Genomic DNA, 23,348 nt, shown 5'->3' with positions numbered 1-23,348 from the left:
TCTTTTTCTTCTGCATCCTGATTCCAGGACTGATAGTCTTGCAACAGTATGAACAGTATCAGTCCTGGAATCAGGAAGACTGTTGGTCATTTCAGTAGATTTCCACATCAATATTTGTTAAATAAGAAAAGTAAATATTCATAGAATCAGAGTTGGAAGAGACCACAAGGGCCATCCAGTCCAACCGCCTGCCATGCAGGAACTCTCCATCAAAGCATCCCCATTGACAGATGGCCATCAAGCCTCTGCTTAAAGACCTCCAAGGAAGGAGACTCCACTACACTCCGAGGAAGGAGTGTGTTCCACTGTCGGACAGCCATTACTGTCAGGAAGTTCCTCCTAATGTTGAGGTGGAATCTCTTTTCCTGCAGTTTGTATCCATTTTTCCATGCCCTGTTCTCTTGAGCAGCAGAAAATAAGTTTGTTCCATCCTCAATATGACATCCCTTCAAATATTTAAACAGGGCTCTCATATCACCTCTTAACCATCTCTTCCTCAGGTTAAACATCCCCAGCTCCCTAAAGCATTCCTCATTGGGCATAGTTTCAAGACCTTTCACCATTTTGGTCGCCCTCCTTTGGACACACTCGTTTCTCAATGTCGTTTTGAATTGTGGTGCACAGAACTGGACACAGTATTCCAGGTGGGGCTTGACCAAAGCAGAACAGAGTGGCACTATTACTTCCCTTGATCTAGACACAATACTTTTATCGATGCAGCCTAAAATTGGATTGGTCTTTTTAGCTGCCTCATCACAGTTGACTCACGTTCAATTTGTGGTCTACTTGGACTCTTTCACACATAGTTTCATTCAGCCAGGTGTCCCCCATCCTATATCTGTGCATTTCATTTCAATTTTTTTTTTGCCCTAAGTCTAGTACCATATATTTCTCTGTGTTGAAATTCATTCTGTTACCTTTGGGCCAACTTTCTAATCTATTTTAAATTTAGATCCTGTCCTCAGGGGTATTAGTTACTCCTCCTAATTTGGTGTCATCTGCAAATTTGATAAGTATGCCCCCAATTCTGTCATCCATGTCATTGATAAAGATGTTGAATAACACTGGGCCCAGGACAGACCCCTGTGGGACCCCACTGGTCACTTCCCTCCAGGATGAAAAGGTGCCATTATTGAGCACCCTTTGGGTTCAGCCGGTCAACCAGTTACAAATCCATGTAACAGTTACTTTGTCTAGCCCACATTTTACAAGCTTGCTTGCAAGAGTGTCATGGGGAACGCTGTCAAAGGCCTTACTGAAATCAAGATATACTATATCTATGGTATTCCCTTCATCTACCAAACTGGTAATTTTATCAAAAAAAGAGATCAGATTAGTCTGGCATGACTTGTTTCTCTGAAATCTATGATGACTTTTTGTGATTATGGAATTGCCTTATAGATGTTCACAGACTCAGACTTGTTCCAAAATATTTCCTGGTATTGATGTCAGACTAACTGGACGATAATTGTTGGGATCCTCTCTCCCCCCCCCTTTTTTTTTTTTTAAAGATGGGGACAATGTTTGCCCTCCTCCAGTCTGCTGGGACTTCTCCTGTTCTCCAGGAGTTCTCAAAGATTATTGCCAATGGCGCCGATATTACATTAGCCAGTTCTTTTAATACCCTTGGATGTAGTTCATCTGGTCCTGGAGACTTATATTCATTTTGATTAACCAGGTATTCCTGTACTATCTCCTTATTCTGTGTTGAAATTCCCCTATTCTGTCCTCTGCTCCATTATCCTCAGGTTGAGCACCCTTTGACTTTTCTGAGAAGACTGAAGCAAAAAAGTGTTGAGTAATTCTGCCATTTCTCTGTCCCGTTAGCATTTTGCCATCTTCTCCACATAGTGGCCCTACCATTTCCTCCTCCTTCCTTTTGCTGCAGACATACCCCCCAAAACCCTTTTTATTGTTCTTAACCTCTCTAGCAAGCCTGAGTTCATTCTGCGCTTTAGCTTTTCTGACTTTACCCCTACACATGCTAGCTATTTGTTTGAATTCCTTTTTGGTGATTTTCCCATTTCTTATACATGTTCCGTTTTAAACTTAGCTCAGTTGAAAGTTCATTAGTCACCCATCCTGTTTTCTTGAGACACCTCCCATTTTTCTTCCTCATTGGAACTGTTTGAAATTGTGCCTTCAGTATCTCGCTTTTGAGAAACTTCTATCCATTTTGAACTCCCTTCTCTTTAAAAAGGCATTGAAAACTTACCTCTTCCGGCAAGTATACCCCCCTGATCTTTTATAGACTCTAGAAATATGCTACCTCCCGATCAGGAGGCTATCTCAGGTTGTAATAACTTTTTATATTGTATTAATTGTTTTTAGATAATATATGGTTTTATATTGTGATTTTAAATAATTGTTACTAGTATTATTGTTGTCTAATCCTGCCTCGATCTGTCAGGAGAGGCAGGACAATATATAAATAAAACGTATTATTATTATTAGTATACCTGACCATGGGATTACCCCCAGTATTTCTCTAAATTTATTGAAATCTGCTCTCCTAAAGTCAAGAATGCATGTCTGACCATGTCTGGCTTCTCCTTTCCACTGTTTAACAAACTCCAGGAGAACATGGTCACTTCCACCTAAGGATCCCACCACTTGCACCCCATTAACCAAATCATCCTTGTTGGTTAGGATCAGATTTAAAATAGCTGATCCCCTTGTCTCTTCCACCTTTTGGACAATGAAATTGTCTTCGAGGCAAGTGAGGAATTTGCTAGACCTTGAGGATTTGGCCGAGTATGACTTCCAGCAAATATCAGGATAGTTGAAGTTGCCCATCACTACTACATCTCTCCTTTCTGAGTGTGTGGTCATCTGGTCTAGAAAGGAATCATCCAATACCTCAGTCTGAATTGGGGGGGTCTGTAGTAGACTCCCACAAAAACATCCCTGTTGTTTCCTTCCCCTTTAATTTTTATCCAGATGCTCTCTACCTGGCTTCCAGGATTGATGTCCTGAATCTCTTCACTGGTGTAAATATCCCTGACATATAATGCTATTCTTCTGCCTTTCCTGTTTGGCCTATTTCTCTTAAAAAGGTAATACACCTCCATTACTACATTCCAGTCATTAGTCTCATCCCACCTTGTTTCAGTGATGCCCATTATATCATATTTGCTTTGTTGTACTAGGAGTTCAAGTTCTTCTTGCTTATTTCCCATACTTTGTGCATTAGTGTAGAAACATCTGACGACTCCAAAGCCAGCCACAAGACAACATGATTGAGGTTTTCAATCTAAACTTTCTCTCCTCACCAGACTCGCTCCTATACCAGAATGTCTTTATCTCTGAATGGACTGAATTTGTGTCATAATACTGTTCTTAATATGTACCCTGAAAATACAAGCATGTAATTCATATAGAAGACACTTGTCTATCTCCTCCCATGAACAGAAACAAAAATTACACTAAGAACTCCAACAGAACACATTTATTAATATTAAAAAGATAAAAATACATGAAATACCTTTTCTCCTTGCACAAAACATAGAAAACAGATGCTAGCTCTAAAAAAATATCACCATCACTTGGAAGTAGAAGCTAGAGATTTGACACCTAGCAATGGTGGAGAGTTCCACACTGCAGAACTGGTGCGTTTGAAATAGCGTGGTTTGCTCTTTTGGAAGATTTCTTCTAGCTTGGGACTCTTCACAATGCCAAATAAAATTCTGGTGTTAGGTGGATTGTAATACTGGTGTAAGATTGCTTGGCTTAGTTCATTTCCTAGAAGACAACATAGAATTACTGACATTGGAGACTATTTATCCAATATGTATGGTGTACTGTTTTAGAATTCTTAAAGAAGGTGGCAAGAATTTTCAAGGAAGAATAGACACTTTCAGAAAACAAATTCATCCTTTCTCCCTCAAGACAATGACAATCAAGAAGAGTGAAGTTACAAAAACCACAAGTTCGACTGAAAATCCTGACTGCTGCCATCATTATACTGCCCATCACTGGAACAATCCTTCCATTCCAACTATTATAGCACATTAGCTTGGAGCAATGGGAAATGCCTGCATAGACTAAATTTAACAGTCTGTGTAGGATAAACTGTCAATATGGATTGATTATTTCTTGCAATGGGAACCTCACATATGTCCTGGACTCATGTGGATGGGATGAAAGACTGTCACAATATTTATACAATTCCTGTAATATATTTTAGCTTTTGATGTTAAAAAAATTATACACATACATGTATAGCCTCCAAAAGCCTTAAGGTATAAATATCTTGCTTTCTAGCACTTCCTAAATCATATTTTGAAAATGTTGAAAAAACTGCAATTTATGCCACTCACAGGTTACAAGAACAGGTATTAAACTACATTTAAATTGAAATAGCTCAAGGTTCTAATTCATGGAAAATATTAAGTCTTTATATATTCTTACTAGCTTAAGTTGTAGTCTTATAATGAATAAAGTAAAGATAGAGGCCATGAAAAGTTGAGGAAGTTTCTGGGAGTTATAATCTTAACAAGTACCTTGTCTAAGATCTGATATTAAATCTCACTAAATTCAGAGTTAAGACCAGGCTAAGAGACTCTTTAATTTAAAACATTAAAAACGCTCTGGATCACAACATTAATTTAGCCCACCATACTCCCTGACAGACACAGTTCTCTTCCAGGAAGCTTCAAATACAAAAAACTTGCTTCAATTGTTTTCCCAAAATTGGCACTCAGTGATGTACTGCTTCTTAACACAGTTCCTACTTAATCTCACAGTAAATACCAGTAGGCAAATCCTCCATGAATCTATCTCTCACTATTTCTTGAGGCACCAAAAATAAAAACAGGGAATGCTCCACTATGATGCAAATAAAAGCACCAGATGAATTCTTACATACCAAGAGCCCACAAAGGGATGGGCTTGCGGGGCTCATTTTCATCATCTGTCGAATCATCACTATTCAAATCCATTCCATAATCATTTAACTCAATCTTGGTCTGTTTGTGGCTTTGTGGTGTCATCTGGTATGAATTACAGACAGGCGAGTTCTGTAAAGAAAGGTACATTTGATCACTGGATTTAGAACCGTGTTCTACTAGAAAGATTGTAGCAACATGTTAAAATCCCAAACATGCTTCTGAGGGAAGGTTCTATTACTTCTCAGTCAGTAAGCTATTTATTCTCTCTACTAGTAAGCTTCTCAGATCTACTGAGACCTAAAAAGTATATTCTCCATTAGAGATTTAAGAGGTCTATAAACATACTATGCGTAATCAGCTAGTGGTCAGCAGAAGTGACTCCATTTATGCCACATAAGCCAATGACAAAATATATTTTACGATTTAAATTAAATTAATAGAACTAAGCTTTTTCTTTTCTCAAATGCTTATGGCAGAGGGGATAAGTTGCACTTAATTGCCACCAGCTTTTGGCACACCTTTCCAACCTCACCTCCTTGGATTAAGTTTTGAAGTTCTGGCATGACATTTCTATATCATGCCTGCACCCAGGAGAACAGTATATTTTACAGGAGTGGGCAAAACCTAGATCTGCATCTAGTGACAGATTTCTGCAAATTGGCAAGTATTTCTGATTTACTATAGCTGCAACAAAATAACTCCCTCCCTACTGGTAAAATAACAAAAGCTTGAGAGTAGCAAACAATGGATTTGTGTATCGAAGAACTGTAAGCTCTAGTCAACTCTGGTACTAAAAATAAATTCCTGTGCTCAAAAAGAAAATAAAAATGCTAAGCAGAGGTTGCAAGTAACATATTAGAATTAATACATGATGGCTATTATGTTTTAAGAGTCAGCAAGCACTGAGGAAACAGTAACTTGAATTTTTAACTTTATTAGGCTTGGTTTTATTACACAAAATAGCACAACAGTAACATACTTTCCATAATTATTTCTGGACATTAACTGGCAGAAGGAGGAGGAGGATTGAAGGGAAGATTTATAGCATGTATCAAGTGCTGGCTTGATTTGCTGTACTGCTGCCTTACTGTTTACTAAGAGGGCAGACAGTGCAGACAAGGAGACACAAAAATGTTCAGCAGCATGGATGAGAAATTCCAACAAATCTGGAATCAGTTCCGACAGACACACAGGAACAGTACACCCACCCAAAATGTTTAATTTAAGTGGTCATCTGTGAATCCACACAAATGGGTTATTCTGCGCCTGAGCAGCATTTCCGGATCCTACTGGAATCGCTAGGGAAGACTTTTTGGCGGTAGCTCCGCTGACCCTCTATATATGCAGGAAGTCTTCCCGCTCTGTCTCAGTTCCAAAAAATGGTCCGCCGTAAGAGCAGACAAGGAAGAGAGAAGGACACGACAGAGGGAAGGGTGGGCGGAATTTGTGTGGATTCACAGATGACCACTCGAAAAACTATAGTTACAGGTAAGCAACCTGTCCTTCTTCTTCGTGGTCTCTGCGAAGCACAGAAATGGGTTAGACTGGCAAGCTTTTCCCATGATGGAGGAGGGAGTGTCCTGGCAATAAACAATTATGAAACCAGAACAGTGTGAGTGTCATGTTTGACAGGTGCCAACTAACCTTAGTGTGTTCTGGAAAGGAGAACAGCTCTGACAAAGGCTGCTTCACGCCGGTTTCTGATATCAAGTCTGTAGTGCTTGATGAAGGTCAGATGTTGTGACCACACTGCAGCCTTGCTAATGTCTCCAAGGAAATTCCGGAGAGGAAGGCTGAAGTCGAAGCTACCGCCCTGGTGGAGTGGGCTCGAATTCAAGCAGGTGGAGCCTTCCCAAAAATCTTGTAAGAGGGAAGGATTGTGGAAGTCACCCATTTGGAAAAATGTTGAGGTGTGACTGGAAACCCTATCTTGGGGTTGGAATTACAGACGAAGAGTCTGGGGGAACAACGAGAGGACGCAGTCCTGTCGAGGTAGAAAGCTAGTGCCCACCTGACATCAAGGGAGTGGAGCCTGCGCTTGGTGTCGGTGGTCGAGTTTGGTGCTAGTGTTGGCAGGATGATGTCCTGACTGAGATTAAAAGCAGACACAACGTTTGGACGAGGGACGACTTTGTCCTTGAATAATTTCAGATACGGAGCATCTGTACGGAGGGCACAGAGTTCACTGGCACGGTGTGCCGAACTGATAGCTACCAGAATGGCTGTCTTCCAGGTGAGGAGCCTGAGGTCACAGGAAGCCAGAAGTTCAAAGGGTGATGTAGCGAGTGCTGCCAGGGCAAGCTGGAGGTCCCAGGCTGGGATAGGGATCACTGCTTGGTGGTCTTAGGTTGGCAAGGCCTTTGAAAAATTTCTTCACGAATGGGTCAGTGAAGAAGGCTGGGCAACCAGAAAACTGAAAGTGTGCACAAATGGCCGCGAGGTAGTATTTGAGGGGCGAAATGGAAAATCCAGATGCTGAGAGGTGATGGATGAAGTCCAAAACAACAGAGACAGTGACCTCCGAAAAGGTGCATCCCATTGAGGACAGAAAAGCCAAAAATTTGTCCCACTTGTAGGCGTAGGAGCATTGAGTAGAGGCTTTCAGGAAGCCAAAATGATTTCCTGAACCGGTACTGAGAGGCCGGTCAGGGCTGAATTCGCCACGCCACCATTCAGAGAGTGTCTACATCGGGGTGGCGAATGCAACCGTCATGGAGGATGAGGAGGTCGGGACGGAGAGGCAGAGACCGGAAACGGTTCCGGGAGAGGTGGAGAAGTGCAGCAAACCACGGCTGTCTTGGCCATCAAGGGGTGATCAGGATAGCGTCTGATCTGTCCGTTCGTAGCTTGGCTACCACTCTGGTGAGAAGAAATGGGGGAAAGGCGTATAACATTTTGCCGGACCACTGGAAGAGAAAGGCATTCCCTTGGGACCGAGGTGAAGGGATTCTGGAGCAGAAGTGGTTGCATTGAGTGTTGAGATGCGAGGCAAAAAGGTCAACGTCTGGGGTTCCCTACTGAGAAAACAGATGGATGGCAACTTGAGGGTTCAGTTGTCACTCGTGACAAGAGTCTGGGGCTCTGCTCAGTTTGTCTGCCAGTTTGTTCTCCTCTCCTGGGAGATGAATGGCTTGGAGGGTGATCTGCCTCCAGTTCCAAATCTGAAGGGTGAGGACGAGAAGGGTGGTTAACCTGGTACCGCCTTGCTTGTTGATATAATACATTACGGTAGTGTCCGTGAGAAGGAGGATGACCTGGTTCCACAGGGAGGGTTCGAAGACCTTGAGTGACTTTTGAACCGCTAGGATCTCAAGAGCGTTGATGTGCAATTGGTGCTCCTTTGGGGACCACCTGCCATGGATAGAGAGGTCGTTGAGATGGGCTCCCCAGCCTGTGTTTGAGGCACTGGTGGTCAGTGAGGCCTGAGGCTGTGGTGGGAGGAAAGGGATGCCCACCAAGACATTTTGTGGGTTGAGCCACCAGCGGAGAGAGTGGGCGACAGGGCTTGGGACGGTGAGCCACTTCCATGGGTCGTTGAACGCAGGGTTGAACACTGAGAGGAGCCAGGACTGTAAGGGACACATGCTCTGCAGGTCTTTAAGTCCAAGGTGGCTCCTATGAAGAGCACCCGCTGGTCTGACCAGAGGGTGGACTTTTCTGTGTTGATCATGAGTCCCAAGTGCTGAAGGAGGGATGACAGAGGAGCATCTGTCTGGACGGGGCCACAAACAACCCTGTCTAAGTAGGGGAAGACGATGATGTTTTGTTGGCAGAGGTATGCCGCTTCGACTGCCATGCACTTCGTGAAACTCCTCAGGGCAGAGGAGAGCCAGAATGGCAGCACTCACTACCGAAAGTGATCAGGGCCGACAGGAAAGGCAAGGAAGTCCTGGTGGTCTTTTTGGATGCCGATGTGGAAATAGGCATGCCGGAGGTCTAAAGTGGCGAACTAGTCCAACTCCTGCAAGGAGAGGCAAGATGGAAGCCAAGGTTACCATACGGAAACATTTGTAGGTCATGAAATAGTCCAGGATGGGACGGAAGCCACCTGAAGCCTTGGAGACAATGAAATATCTGGAAAACAGACAGTGCTGGGTCCGGGAGGGGGAGACGGGCTTGATGGCCCCTTTTTGCAAGAGAGCGCGCACTTCGTCGAGAACGATGTCTGAGGGGAGGGTGGTGAGGATGGTACCCCTTGGAGGGGGGATTGCAACTACAGGGCATAACCTCTATAGACAATTGAAAGCACCCAGGAGTCAGATGTTATGGAGACCCAAGCATGGTGGAAGTGGGCCAGGCGATCCCCAAAGGGGGTTGATGGTACGGAGTGCACTGGAGGACTTCAGAAGCGGTGTTTGCCTTGGTGTGAGTTCTCCTTCTTGTGGAAGGGCTGTTTGTATTTTTGTTTCTGTTGGTGCTTTCCCTGTTGCTGGGAAGGGAAGCGTTGTTGGTAGTCCGAGGACTGGTTGGATCTACTCTGGTTGGGGGGGGGGGGGTAGGTGGGCCTTTGTCATTCTGAATGACGTTGAGAGAAAGGAGAGCGAGAAGTGGAGGAAGAGGATAGACCATATTTACAGGCTGTGTTCTTCATCTTGTTTTTGAAATCCAATTTCTCATCAGTCTTCTTATGAAAGAGTCCCGTGGCGTTGAAGGGGTGTTCTTCAATAGCCTGTTTGGCTTGAGGTGTGAGATCTGAGGCCCTTAGCCAAGCATGGCGTCGAAGGGCCAAGGAGCTCGAAAGCTGTTGAGAGGCACAGTTAGCAGAGTGTCAGGCTGCTGAAATCTGATGTGAGGCCAAGGCGTGGGCTTCTGCATGGATGGCCATGGCAATCCATCTCTTGTCCCCAGGGAGGTCCACATAAAGGGGAAGAGCTTTGTTCCAAAGCTGCTGTTGGAAGGCAGCCATACATGCAGAGTAATAATAATAATAATAATAATATGTTTTATTTATAGACCGCTATTCCGCAATGATCATAGCAGTGTACAGTAAAAATCATAATGCAATACAAAATACAAGGTGACAAAGGAGGGAGAAGTCTCGTCCTTCAGGCAGTCCCTGATGTTGCTGGGTCTGCCTGATGACTCCCTCTGAGGCCAAGGTGACAGTTGAGGAGGGAGGGGCCTCTTCCTTCAGGCAGTCCCTGATGTTGCTGGGTCTGCCTGATGACTCCCTCTGAGGCCAAGATGACAGTTGAGGAGGGAGGGGCCTCTTCCTTCAGGCAGTCCCTGATGTTGCTGGGTCTGCCTGATGACTCCCTCTGAGGCCAAGATGACAGTTGAGGAGGGAGGGGCCTCTTCCTTCAGGCAGTCCCTGATGTTGCTGGGTCTGCCTGATGACTCCCTCTGAGACCAAGATGACAGTTGAGGAGGGAGGGGCCTCTTCCTTCAGGCAGTCCCTGATGTTGCTGGGTCTGCCTGATCGTTCCCTCTGAGGCCAAGATGACAGTTGAGGAGGGAGGGGCCTCTTCCTTCAGGCAGTCCCTGATGTTGCTGGGTCTGCCTGATGACTCCCTCTGAGGCCAAGATGACAGTTGAGGAGGGAGGGGCCTCTTCCTTCAGGCAGTCCCTGATGTTGCTGGGTCTGCCTGATCTCTCCCTCTGAGGCCAAGATGACAGTTGAGGAGGGAGGGGCCTCTTCCTTCAGGCAGTCCCTGATGTTGCTGGGTCTGTCTGATTGCTCCCTCTGAGGCCAAGATGTCAGTTGAGGAGGGAGGGGCCTCTTCCTTCAGGCAGTCCCTGATGTTGCTGGGTCTGCCTGATCGCTCCCTCTGAGGCCAAGATGTCAGTTGAGGAGGGAGGGGTTCTGGATCTTCAGATCTAAGACTATGGAGGCATAGGACCTTTGTGCCATGGAGTCAAGCTTGCAACCCTCTTTGTCACTGGGAGTGAGAGCTGTCTTTCGAGCCATGCGGGCCTGAGAGGCTTCTACAATTGCTGAGTTAGGGCAAGAATGTTCAAAGAGCCAAATCTCTTCCGAGAGTGAGATCCGGTACAGATTGTCCAATTTTCTGGTGGATGGCTGGGCCATAGACAAGGAAGGCCAAAACCTTTTTGCAATTCTGGACATAGAAGGCAGGAATGCAATGGAGGTTGGAGTTGGGAGCTTGTCCAGAACCCTTTCATCAATGGGATCGAGGACTTGAGAGTATGAATGGAGGACCATGATGTTCAGAGCCTTGCCCATCTGCTCAGGGAAAAAGAAGATGTTGTCAGGAAAGGAGGGAGTCTCGAGGAGCGTCAAAGGGCGTTGGAGAAGCCTGGTGTAATCCAAGATGGAGCGGTCACTGGATTCAGCAGAGAGTGATCTGGTCCTCGTCCGGGTTGAGAGGGCCTGAGAGGCTACTGATACCAGCAAGGAGGAGCAGACTTGAAGAGAAACGGCTGAAGTTGACTGCAAGGGATGGGTCGGTTCCGCATGGGAGATGGAAGAAAGGCATGAACGGGTAATGGATCCAGCAGTTGAGCTTGGTATAGGCAAGGTGGTTCAACCGGTTTGAAGGTTAAGATGAACCGGCCACCACGCACTTCAGACGGATCAAGAGGCAGGAAGTAGGAACCTGTAGCTTGATCAAAGATGACATCCCATCTAGGGGGTTCGGCAATGACAGAGGACATGTCATAGTCCTGTTCATCCTCAAAAACAATGACCTCTGAAGTCTGGGAGGGTTGGTCTGGGATCACCTAGAAATGGGTGAAAGGAGAAGCTTCCTCTTCCCCCTCTGAGAGTTGGTAGGGCTTGGCAAGGGAATGGAGGAAGGTGGTTGTCTCGGGAGTTGGAAGTGGGAGATGCCTGAGTCAGTGGTGCTGGCTGGGCACATGGTACTGAAGCCACGTCGGTCTCGGCTGCCTGGGATGGGATGTTGGTATGGGGTCGGTGTCATAGTCACCAGAAAGATGAGGCTTTTTGGCGGCATGGTGGGATGAGTCCTTGGACTTGTCCCAGGATTTGTACTTCTTCCATTTAATCCTCTTAGATGAAGATGGGTGGCCAGCCACATCCTGGTCTGTGGACCTTGGTTTGCCTGGGGTTGGGACCCAGAGACATCCGTATGGGGTTTGCCATCGGCTGCAGTAGCTTTGGTAGTGACCCTCGGAGGAGACAAGGGGGTAGTGCCCTTGGAGATGGTGGCCTTGGCGGGGACCCCAGAAGCCAAAGATGAAAGCTTGCTCTTAGCGGTGGCGGCCTTGGCAGAGGCTTTGGAGGAGGCAGGAGGCTTCAAAATCTGCGCATACATAATGGACTGTAGGCATACATCCCTGTTCTTCCTGGCCTGTGGAATCAAGGCCATACAGTGCGGGCAGGAAGCAGGGATGTGGCCCTCGCTCAGGCAGAGAAGGCACAAAGAATGTCCACCTTCTGCAGGGATGTTGGTCCCACATTCAAAGCACTTCTTAAAGGAGTGTGCAGACATTTTCAACACACCTGAGGGGCGAAGAGAGAGAATGGTCGAGGAGTCTGAGTCGTTACCGTTAATCAGAGTCCAAACCAAGTCCAAATCACAATCCAGAAGAGTCATAAGAGACAAAAGAGGTCAGCAAATGCAGTTGACAAAAGCAAAAGCTAAGGAAGGAGTGATTCCTGAGTGAGGTTCCTAAACTGCTCATGCGGTGCACAAAAGGAACTGAGAAAGGGCCGGAAGACCTTCTGCCTATATAGAGGGTGGGTGGAGCTACCGCCAAAAAGTCTTCCCTAGCGATTCCAGTAGGATCAGGAAATCCTGTGCAGGCGCAGAATAACCCATTTGTGTGCTTCACAGAGACCACAAAGAAGAAAAGTATGTTACTGTTACGCTAATTTGTGTAATCAAATCAAAGCTAATAAAGTTAAAACCTGAAGCTACTGATTTGTGGTAGTTATTTTAAACTGGATACAACACAGGGGTCACTGCCACTTCTTTAAAAAACTAAAGCCTTAGAGAGGAGCTGCATGTACTTAAGATTTTCATGAGCATTATTCATCTTACAGCTGTTCAAATGATACTTTCAGTACAGGTACACATTAATATGGGTATTCAGATTGTAGATCTGTACTCAGTTTTTCCACATGTAATATGCAAGGCAGGGGTCTGCCCACATTACACTGTACAGGTTGAGTATCCCTTATTTGAAATGCTTGGGGCCAGAAATGTTTTGTATTTTGGAGGTTTTCATGAGTGGTTGTGGTGCTCAGTTGCATCACCTCCCTCCCTCCTGATCCTCTCCACAGAATGTGGGAGACCGAAGAACCTGCACCTGGTGGCCAGAGCTTGTGCTGCCCTGTCAGATTGGTACTCAAAATGTTGTGGGTTTTAGAGCATTTCAGGTTTCAGATAAGGAATACTGAACCTACACAAACATGTTCAAATGTTTGCAAGACTCTATGCTTGTATCATTCTTGATTTGCATTCAGATACATATATCCTCTTACAAACAATAATATAGATTTAACTTTACTGTTGTAACTTGTGACAATGAACACATGGCTGAATTAATGCAACACATTTTCAGTTTTGGAAAGCATGCAAAGTGTACCCCCCTACCACCGGTACAACCCTTCAGGCCCTGATGAGCTACCATAGGAAATTCTGCATTAGATATTCTGGGGTGTTTGAAGAAATTCTGAGGGAGAGCAAAATAGCTGATAGAGGGCAAGCACTACATGAACAAGAAAAGAAGAAAGAAGAGGGAAGTTTCAATCAGATGAAAGAAAACATTAGGTAATATAATATGTCCAGAGTGTTTTGATTTGTTCTTTTCAGTAGGCAGAGAGGATACTGTTTCAAAAGTGTGTGTGCCTTTAACTGCTACTGAATAATGCTAAATGCATTTATTAATAAAAACTCAAAAATGTGCTGGAGGTAATCTGCTTCTCTACATAGCCTCTATTCTTATGCAATGCACTACATGTTCCTCTTCTCAACAAGTCCAATAGGGTCATCAGTAAATCTTCCAACTACTCATGCCTGTGGTTTAGATCTCACCTTAATATCTATTGTCACATTCAACTGTTTCTTAGCAGCCTTGGCCTCAGCCTCTGCTTTCTGCTGCTCTTCTTGCTTCTGCTGTTCCTGCTTTTAGAAAGGAAAAAAAAGCCACATACTGGTGAAGGGCTCCTGCTCACAAATGTGCTCTAAAAATAAATGCTCAAGAATTTGCTCTAGGAAGGAGCACATAGAATCTACAGCAAGGAAGGATGACCAGTGAGGAGGCCAATTTTTTTCCTGAATACAAAGGTACAATGCTTGAAAATTGCACAAAAATGAAACTAGGAGTCACTTATATTTGGGGAACTTTTGAAGTCAGGTTGTTTTAAATTTTGTGGTAGTGAGTTTTTATCAATTTGCGACAAACCCATCTGGTGTTTCAGGGACTGAGCAGCTACAAGGGGGAGGGGGTTTACAGTAGGCCTACAGATTTCCCAGCTGTGCTCTATAGCTTTAACTTTCTTTTAGTATCAGAATGGAAGCAAGGAAGACATTTGCTTTTAGGTTGACAAGCTTCTTACCTGTTTCCTTTCTTTCTCCTCTACCTCTTTTCTGAGACGCTCCTTCTCTTTAGCTGCTGCTAAAACCTCTCTCTGCAAGCGAGCAGCCTTTTCTTTCTCTTGTCGTTCATACTCCCTACAAACAGACAGGCCCCATTACTGTCCGAATGGAGAGGGAGACATGCCCTCAAGCCATCGGTAGACAGAGTGACATCACCATATAAATCATAGGGCCCAAACAGACAGGCCAAATTAAAGCTGCTTCGGATCACTTTGAAAGTATGTTGTTTAAATGATGTATGTGTCCTAAGAGGCCGGAAACCACGCCAAAAACATGCTCAAGTCCTAAGGACTGGTGTGCCACCTTGGCAGAGCTTCTGGCTTCTTAAGATGTGTGTGTCATTTAAACAGCATACCTCCAAAGTGACCCAAAGCAGCTTTATTTTGACCTGTCTGTTTGGGCCCTTAGTCATACATTTTGAGGCCTAATTCTTCAAAGGTTCATCCTCACCCTTTAAAAATAAAATATACAATGGATTCCAAGACTTCATGGAATGAATGAAAACCTCCTCAAGCCTTCTGTTCTTACCGCTGTGTTTGCAGCTTTTCCTGCTCTCTCTTCTTCTGCAGTTCTTTCTCAACTATCAAATTTTTCTCCCTTTCAAGTTCTGCCCGACGCTGCTCTGCAATCTTCCGAGCTTTCTCCTGCTCCTCCTCTTTCTTTTTCTGCATTAACTCCTTGTGTCTACGCTCTTCCTCCTCCTATGAAATAAAGTGTTACATTCCAAGTGGGCTTCATATAGCCAAGAGCACCAGCCAAATTGCCCATTTGTAATGAGTAATGAGGTGAAGACCTGTTCCAAATTTCAACAAGTGCATGTAAAACAAGCACACATACATCTGGATGGGATTTTGTTGGACTGCTGACCTCCAGCAACCCTAGCTAATGTAGCCAATGGTGAGGAATACTGAAAACTAACTTTCAACACCACCTGCTGGGCCACATGATCTACACCTGAGCTCTAGTTTCCCTTTACACCTGATGGCTAATTAGAAATATTCAGTATCACTTTTCACCAGTCATAAGCTCTACCTTCCCACTACTTGTGATAGCTAACCTGAAATATTCAGTATTATTTTTCACCACTTAAATATATCTAATTTTGGAAAGATCTGCAATTTTTCAAAAACTCTTCTCCCTCAGTCAACTGTCCTTCCATTCTAAAACTTAACCACAAGGGGGACTATTTTAATAAAAAGATTCTAACAAGGGCTATGAAAAAACAGGTTTAAAATAGCAACAGAGTTTACAGTTAAAGTAAAGGTAGGTAAAGGTTTCCCCTTGACATAAATGTCTAATCGTAACCGACTGTAGGGGGCAATGGTCATCTTCATTACTAAGCTGAAGAGCCAGCGTTGTCTGAAGATGACTCCAGTGGTCATATGGCCAGCATGACTACACTGAACACTGTTACCTTCCCACTGAAGTGGTACCAATTTATCTACTTGTATTTGTATGCTTTTGAACTGCTAGGTTGGCAGAAGCTGAGATAGTGACAGGAGCTCATCTCACCATGTGGCACTTGGGTCTCCTACTGTCGACCTTACAATAGTCAGAATTGGTGTCTTAACCACTAAGCCACCACATCCCATTGTTAAAGTCACTTAGTATTTAATAGCCTTGACAAGATTTATGGATTTTTTTAAAAAAAAATTTAATTGTAGATTTGCAGTTGGCCTCTGTGGCAGGTTGGCCACCCTCCAGATGCTGAACATCTTCCAGCATTTGTCACCATTGGCTAGGGCTGATGGAATTTGCAGTTCTACATCTGGAGGGCTATATGATTCCTACCCTTGCTCAATCAATAAGTGTTAGTCCATTTCTTCCTTGGCCTCCTACCTAGAGGCAGCCACCATCCCATGCCTTGTCCTCACCCATACACCCTCCACCTTACTAGCTGCAGAGCTTTCTGTCTGCGGGCTTCATCCTCCTGTTTGCGCCGAGCCTCGATTTCCTCCATTTTCTTAGCAGCCATCTTCTTCTTAACTTTGTCTTCTGCCATTTTTTCCTCTCGCACCTAGAATATTGATTTCTTTACACCCCATCTTTCCTTAAAAGAATTCACTGCAGCACACATGGTTCTTTCATCTTCTCCATTTTTATCCTCACAACCATACTATGCACTGGTCAAACAACAGGCAGCAACTGGCCTCAATTTCAGAAAGAAGCAGAGCTGCTTGGTTGAACATGGGTCTTCAGTTCTAGTCTGGCACATAAGCCACATTATGCTGGTTCTAGGTCTCATATCCCTTGACAATTATTGAGGAAAGTTTTCACTTATAGATTCTGTCAATTTAATCTCATCACATGTGCCTCTTTAATACAAGACTGAAAATTCAAAACTCTTGGTAATTCTAAACAGGAAGACTGCTGATAGATTTATTGCTCAAATAGATGTTACACAGGGGAATAGTTCACTGAAGTGGTAACAGACTATATCCTGGCATTCTGAATACAAGTCTTGATAATGTAAAAGCCTCCACAATGTAAAGATTGTGCTAAAAACATCATGATGCTTTAGCCAAAATCTCACAGCTTTATCCTGTTACTAGATGAAGACCTTCCAAAAAGCCTTCCAGCCACATTCAAATTTACCTTTTCATTTTTCCCCTCATGCTGAGCAAGCTTTTGCTCAAGTCGTTTCTTCTTCTCCTCTTCCATCTGTTCTACTCGCTCCCGAGCCTGCAGTACCTTGCGAAGACGCTCTTCACGCTTCCTGATGGCATATAAGACTCCATTTAGCAAGGGATTCCATTGCAAACTAAAAAAGGAGCAGCTGCAAGGATACACATACCGCTTCATATCTTCCAGTCGTCGTCTCTTGTCCTCTTCCAGTTTCTGTTTTCTATATTGTTCAGCCTCTTCTTTTTTCCTCAGATTTTCAAACCGTTGCCTCTCCTTTTCCTACATAATAAGAAACTCATATTAGGATACACAGCTAAGAATGTGCTTGCTCCAACAAGTAAAAGGCAATCAACTAAAGTTTTAGTCAAAGAAAGAAGGATTTCCTTCCTTCTCCTCCCCTCCTTTGTGGCAAATGCATTTAACAGTGATATTGGCCATGGTAGCAGAAGATACAACAGCAACCAAAAGAATCACAGTGCCAGTATAACTGCAACTTTTCCAAGAACAAGCCTGCCAATGTGACAGCTCAAATAGATTTTGCCAATCCTAAATCCAATGCTGCTGACAGCAGCCACTGCAATGACATGAAATGAGCATATTTTCTCATTTCAAAAAGTGTTCTGATGCAAGATTGCCTGAAGAGAGGGAGATTGGAAAGAAAATGTTACAAGAAAGAGAAATACTCCTTGCTTTTTTTTCTGGTGGCAAGAGCATAACCAAGTCACATTTCAAAAGTAACAGAACAACTAGAAACAGTTACTATATTGATGCAATGAGTAAAATCCCCCAGCTTTTCAAGGACATTTAAGAGGCATTTGAACAGGAATTCTTCCAAATTTTATGCCCCTCCATTTTCAGTCCTAAAGGCATATTATGCTGGTGCCATCATAATAGCAATGAACAGTGAAATGACTGATGTAACAGGCATATTGTTCAATTATGAGCCTTTTAGAGTCTCATAAAAAGCAGGATACTAATAAACATAATAGTACTATTAGTAGGAGTAATAACTCTTCAAACAACATAATTAGAAATGGAAATGGACTGTTTAAAAAGTAACTTTTCCAGGTGCTTGAGTAGGGTACAAAATGGAATTGCATCCATTCAAAATGTCAGTAATTTCTGGACATGTTTTCAAAGCACTGCTTCACCACCCAAAAGATTATATGCTGCCAACTGTCACCAGTAAGGGCTCTTTTCCTAAACAGAAAGTCATCAGCCAAGAAGATACTGTGCAGTGATGGGGAACCTATGGCACAAGTGCCAAAGGTGGCACTCAAAGCCCTCTCTGTGTGCACACATGCTGTCATCCTAGCACAGTTTGCCAGAGTTTCTTACTAGAAAGCCAGAAGGACGTGGCACTTTGCAATAAGTGGGGTCTGGGTTGCAGTTTGGGCACTCAGTCTGTAAAAGGTTCACCATCACTGGACTAGGTATTTAAATTAAAATACGCTAGATCTAAAAAAGACAACAAAGCAACAAAGCTCTTAAAAGAAATTATCTATTATATCCTAGGGTGGGGTGGGGTTTTGTTTTTGTTTGTTTTTTTGCACTTTTGTTACCTGTATCGATCTTTCTAATCTAAAATGAATGAAATCAATAATGTAACTAAATGGAAACATTAGATGGATGCAATGACAAATATAAATAAAGTAGGCCCTCGGTATCCCCACAGATCCATTCCGGACCCCCCCATACCAAAATCTACGGATTCTCAAGTTCTGTTGTTCACAATGGTGGTGCGTGCATGTGGGCTGCAATGCCATTACAGACAACTGGACTTCAGGGGAAGTCCAGTTATCCATGATAGCACAACTGTGTGCACATGCCACCACTGGGGACAACAGGGCTGTCCTTAATGGTGGTATGGCCATGTGCACACACCAGCATTGGGGACAACGTGGGCTTGTTGTCTGTGGATTCCCAAGTCCGCAGATGGCAAGTCCACAGATACTGTGGTCCCACTGTAATATGAATAATTATGGTTCTCCTAATATTGGGAGAAAAATGAACTACTACATATAGCTGTGTATTTACTGCCAACATTTTAGTAAGATTTTATTGTAAAAGCACTATATAAATGCAGGAGTTCTTTTTCAAAGAGCAGGTGTTACTATGTAGGTTAGAGATGCCACTAGGTAACACACACTGTTAATTATGTGCAAACACACATAACGTAAGACCAATCTTGTTACTTACAACAAATCCTCCCTGTATGAAGAGAAGATTGTGACACAGTTAATATCTTAAAAAATTGCCCCCAATTTCTACTCAATATTTATTGCCAACAATACGACAGGACTAGACTTCTGGTTCATACAGCATCCCAACCCTATTGGTCCAAAGCTTTGTTGGGTATAGTCAACTATACCTTTACCTATACCTAATTAGAGAAAATTGCTGAGTTGCATTGCCATTCTGTTAATCCAAGAATCAACAGATTTAACTACGTTCAAGATTCATTGAACCACTATACTAGAATGTATACAGCAACATCACTTAGTCTGCAAATTAAACATATACACTCCTATAAAATTAAGTGGTTCAAATCAATGTACACATTTACAGATCAAGGCCTTGGGGGGAGGGGGTCTTTTAGTCTCATAAATCCCTTTGCCTATCTACTTTCCTTCTCTGTTGTACACTTTCTCTGCCAACCTCATGCCACTTATGATACTTATTTATTTATTTTCATTATGTGTTTGCATTCCTACTTGGCCTTTTCTTCCAGCTATCCTCCTTCCATCACCTCTAACTTTCAGCCTCTATCCTGCACTTTCTTCATTTACTGGAACACCAGCTCTTAGCACTTTGAGTATGAAGTCCCTTGGATCCCTAAAACCAATTTTTAAAAGTTTTTTTATCCAGAAGGCAAATGGCAAGAGCTTCATATTTGTTTACATACAATCCCCAACACTTTCATGATTTGAGACTTCAGACAAAATGGATGGGAAGAGTGCCTGTCAAGCTCAGTAACAATGAAGGAAATAGCACTGAAGCAACATGAAAGCATTTTTAATACCTGTGTAACAAATAATTATGAGACAATAAATAATCATGTTGCATATCTGTTACCACTTGCCTTTCTGCATTATTACACATGAGCAGACAATTTTCAATTTATAAGCCACTTCCTTCACTTTCACTGAAATAAGGGGTGGAAAAAGTATCTCATGTTACCTGAGGAGTGGTCCGTAAAGGAGTGTTTTGCTTGAGGAATGATTTTATAGTGCTATTTCGGCTCACGGAGCCTGGGGTCATCATGAGCATTTGGTTCTTATGCACTGTGTGCAAGAATGTCTTGAATGGGCGGACAACCTGAAGAATAGAGAATATAATCAGTCATTGGAAAGTCTTTACTGGACTTTGCACCCTCCATAGGCTACAATGCTTATCTCACCTTGCTTGCAAGACATGGAGAAGATGAAGCTTTTTTTCTTGGTGGAGAGAGCTTATCTTCTGTGTGTTCTTCATCCTCTGTCTCACCAAGTGCTCTCTTATAGCTTGCTTGTCTCCTGTAGATTTAGTATTATACAAATAATAAGTCTACCACCTCCTTCTCTTGGAAGTACCTGGCACCATCTTCAAAACTTTGGCCCCACCCAGTGTTCAAAGAACCGAATTCTGAGTCCTTTGAAGGGAGCGTAAAGGATCCAGACAGAAGATGGCTACTCAAGTGTATATCTTTATTTTATTTATTTCTACATAGGAGGAAGTCCATGAACCAGCCACCATGGGACCTAATCTTCCTTGATCTAATGTTTGTAACCCAGTCTGAAAATTCTCCCTTCCTGTAGGGATAACATTTCCTGTCTTTTTTATTCATTTCTTCCCTGTACCCCCATTGTTCTCTCTTATATCCCTACCTCCCTGAACCTGTGTATGACTTTGCCAATCAAGCAGTGCAGTCACATCCTCTTTTGCCAAGCATGTGAAACAACTAGCCCTGAAGCCTTGTTCTGACTCCCAATGACAGTTAAGTGGAACCAATGTGGTAGTCTCTGTCACAAGCACTTAAAAGATATACAAGCAATAGGTATAAGCATAAACATAGCAATATATAGATATATAATTTAAACACTGGTCATGGAGTTTGTGAAAAGATCTGAAAGGCAACATACCCAACATTCTTGAATGGCTTTTGCATTTCTTCATTCTTTTCAGAGTTGCTCACTACACAGAGAGAAGCAATTACAGTGAGTGATGAATTAACTGTTTTATGCAGTAAAGGCCTGTAACCAAACCTGTTTTGTCAACAGAAGGATGACCATTTTTAATTGCCAGGCCAGAACATGTTTGTGTCTGTCCCTTGGCTACACAATGGTGAAATCTTAGTGGGCACAGAAATACTCACGATTTAGTACCTAGAGAATTTTTTTAAAAAATTGTTTCTACCCCCTCTTTTTCTAGATAAGCATTATATTGGACAAAACAATTCAGTCACTTCTAAGAATTCACATTAATGCCATGTTTAGAAAGTACTAACAAAATGAAATTCAACACAGAGAAATGTAAGGTACTGCACTTAGGGTGGAAAAATGAAATGCAGATATAGGATGGGTGACACCTGGCTGAATGAAGCTGCATGTGAAAGGGATCTAGGAGTCCAAGTAGACCACAAGTTGAACATGGGTCAACAGTGTGATGCAGCAGCTAAAAAGGCCAATGCAATTTTAGGCTGTATTAATAAAAGTATAGTGTCTAGATCAGTGGTTCCTAACCTGTGGGTCGGGACTCCTTTGGGGGTCGAACGACCCTTTCACAGGGGTCGCCTAAGACCATCGGAAAACACATATTCGCATGTAGCAATGAAAAACAATTGTATGGTTTGGGGGTCACCACAATATGAGGAACTGTATTAAAGGGTCGTGACATTAGGAAGGTTGGGAACCACTGGTCTAGATCAAGAGAAGTAACAGTGCCACTATATTCTGCTTTGGTCAGGCCTCACCTGGAATATTGTGGCCAGTTCTGGGCACCACAATTCAAAAAGGACATTGACAAAATGGAGTGTGTCCAAAGGAGGGCGACTAAAATGGTGAAGGGTCTGGAAACCATGTCCTATGAGGAATAACTTATGGAACTGGGGATATTTAGCCTGGAGAAAAGAAGGTTAAGAGGCGACATGATAGCCCTGTTTAAATATTTGAAGGGATGTCATATTGAGGAGGGAACAAGCTTGTTTTCTGCTGCTCAAGAGAACAGGGCACAGAAAAATGGAGACAAAGTGCAGGAAAAGAGATTCCACCTCAACATTAGGAGGAACTTCCTGACAGTAAGGGCTGTTCAACAGTGGAACACACTTCCTAGGAGTGTAGTGGAGTCTCCATCTTTGGAGGTCTTTAAGCAGAGGCTGGATGGCCATCTGTTGGGTATGCTTTGAATGAGATTTCCTGCATGGCAGGGGGTTGGACTGAACAGCCCTTGCGGTCTCTTCCAAATCTATGATTCTATGATTCTACTATCCTAGAAACTGCTTCATCAATGCATAGAATGGGATTTTGATTGAGTTGCACATTCGAATTCATTAGTGAGGATTATGTACATAAATAAAACAATTAGGGCCAATGTAATTATTCCTCTGGACTCAAGCCAAAAGGATGTTGAGCTGTTGACATGCTCAGAGGTGAAAGGAAAGTCTGAAACTGCACAAAATAGGAACAAAGAATGTGAGAAGCACGAATTAGGGGAAGCTAGACACAATAAAACAAGAAATGGAAAGTATAAACGCTGCAAAGCTTGGGGCGAGCAAACTAAAGTAGACAGGAATGGGACATTTTAAGTCAGATGATTACACAGTGTTTTGCTCAGGAAATGAACATTTAAGAAGAAATTGGGTGCATTAATAGTGACGAAAGACATAGTAAAAGTAGTTAAAGGATCTAATGCAAAGTCTGACTGAATGATATCAATAAGACCTCAGGGGGGGAAAAAATCAATAGAACCATCGTCCAAGTTTATGCTCCAGTTATAGAGGCAGAAGAAGAAACGGAAAAATTCTATACTGGAGTCCAAAATGCAGTTGATTACACACCAATACAGGACTACTTGTCAATCCCAGACAAATGGAACATTGAACTAGGAAACAGATCAGAATCAAAGGTTGTAGGAAGAGCTCGCCTGGGGTCAAGAAATGAAGCAGGAGAGCAACTCAATTCTGCAAGGCCAACAGTTTGTTCATCGCAAATATATTCTTCAAGCAACCCAAGAGGTGACTGTATAGATGGACATCACCTGATAGTCGATACAGAAATCAGATAGATCACATAATTGGAAGCAGAAGATGGGAAAGCTCCATTCTCTGAGTAAA

The 23,348-nt window shown here is 43.2% G+C and overlaps 1 protein-coding gene across 5 annotated transcripts in view; it reads right to left on the bottom strand.

Annotated features, from left to right (window-relative positions):
• Positions 1-3,433: 3,433 nt before the first annotated feature.
• Positions 3,434-23,348, bottom strand: part of LOC149314276 (inner centromere protein-like) — a 36,681-nt gene continuing 16,766 nt past the window's right edge. For 4 of the 5 annotated variants that reach the window (XM_089520772.1, XM_089520770.1, XM_089520773.1 and 1 more), the window contains 11 exons: positions 21,160-21,211; positions 20,439-20,553; positions 20,219-20,356; positions 17,208-17,317; positions 17,009-17,129; positions 16,308-16,430; positions 14,942-15,114; positions 14,374-14,488; positions 13,850-13,939; positions 4,868-5,018; positions 3,434-3,741 (listed from right to left, as the gene is read on the bottom strand). In XM_089520772.1, coding sequence (XP_089376898.1) covers positions 3,542-3,741; positions 4,868-5,018; positions 13,850-13,939; positions 14,374-14,488; positions 14,942-15,114; positions 16,308-16,430; positions 17,009-17,129; positions 17,208-17,317; positions 20,219-20,356; positions 20,439-20,553; positions 21,160-21,211 — 1,388 coding nt within the window. In that variant the 3' untranslated portion in view covers positions 3,434-3,541. The remainder of the gene's footprint in view (positions 3,742-4,867; positions 5,019-13,849; positions 13,940-14,373; positions 14,489-14,941; positions 15,115-16,307; positions 16,431-17,008; positions 17,130-17,207; positions 17,318-20,218; positions 20,357-20,438; positions 20,554-21,159; positions 21,212-23,348) is intronic. The other variant, XM_089520774.1, reaches the window with a different exon arrangement.

The sequence above is a fragment of the Sceloporus occidentalis genome, unplaced genomic scaffold, assembly GCF_023333645.1.
Source record: "Sceloporus occidentalis isolate IW3139 unplaced genomic scaffold, rSceOcc1.0.p SCAF_4, whole genome shotgun sequence".
Lineage (NCBI taxonomy): Eukaryota > Metazoa > Chordata > Lepidosauria > Squamata > Phrynosomatidae > Sceloporus > Sceloporus occidentalis.
The sequence above is the reverse complement of the archived record's forward strand: the minus strand, read 5'-3'. Positions and strand labels throughout refer to the sequence as shown.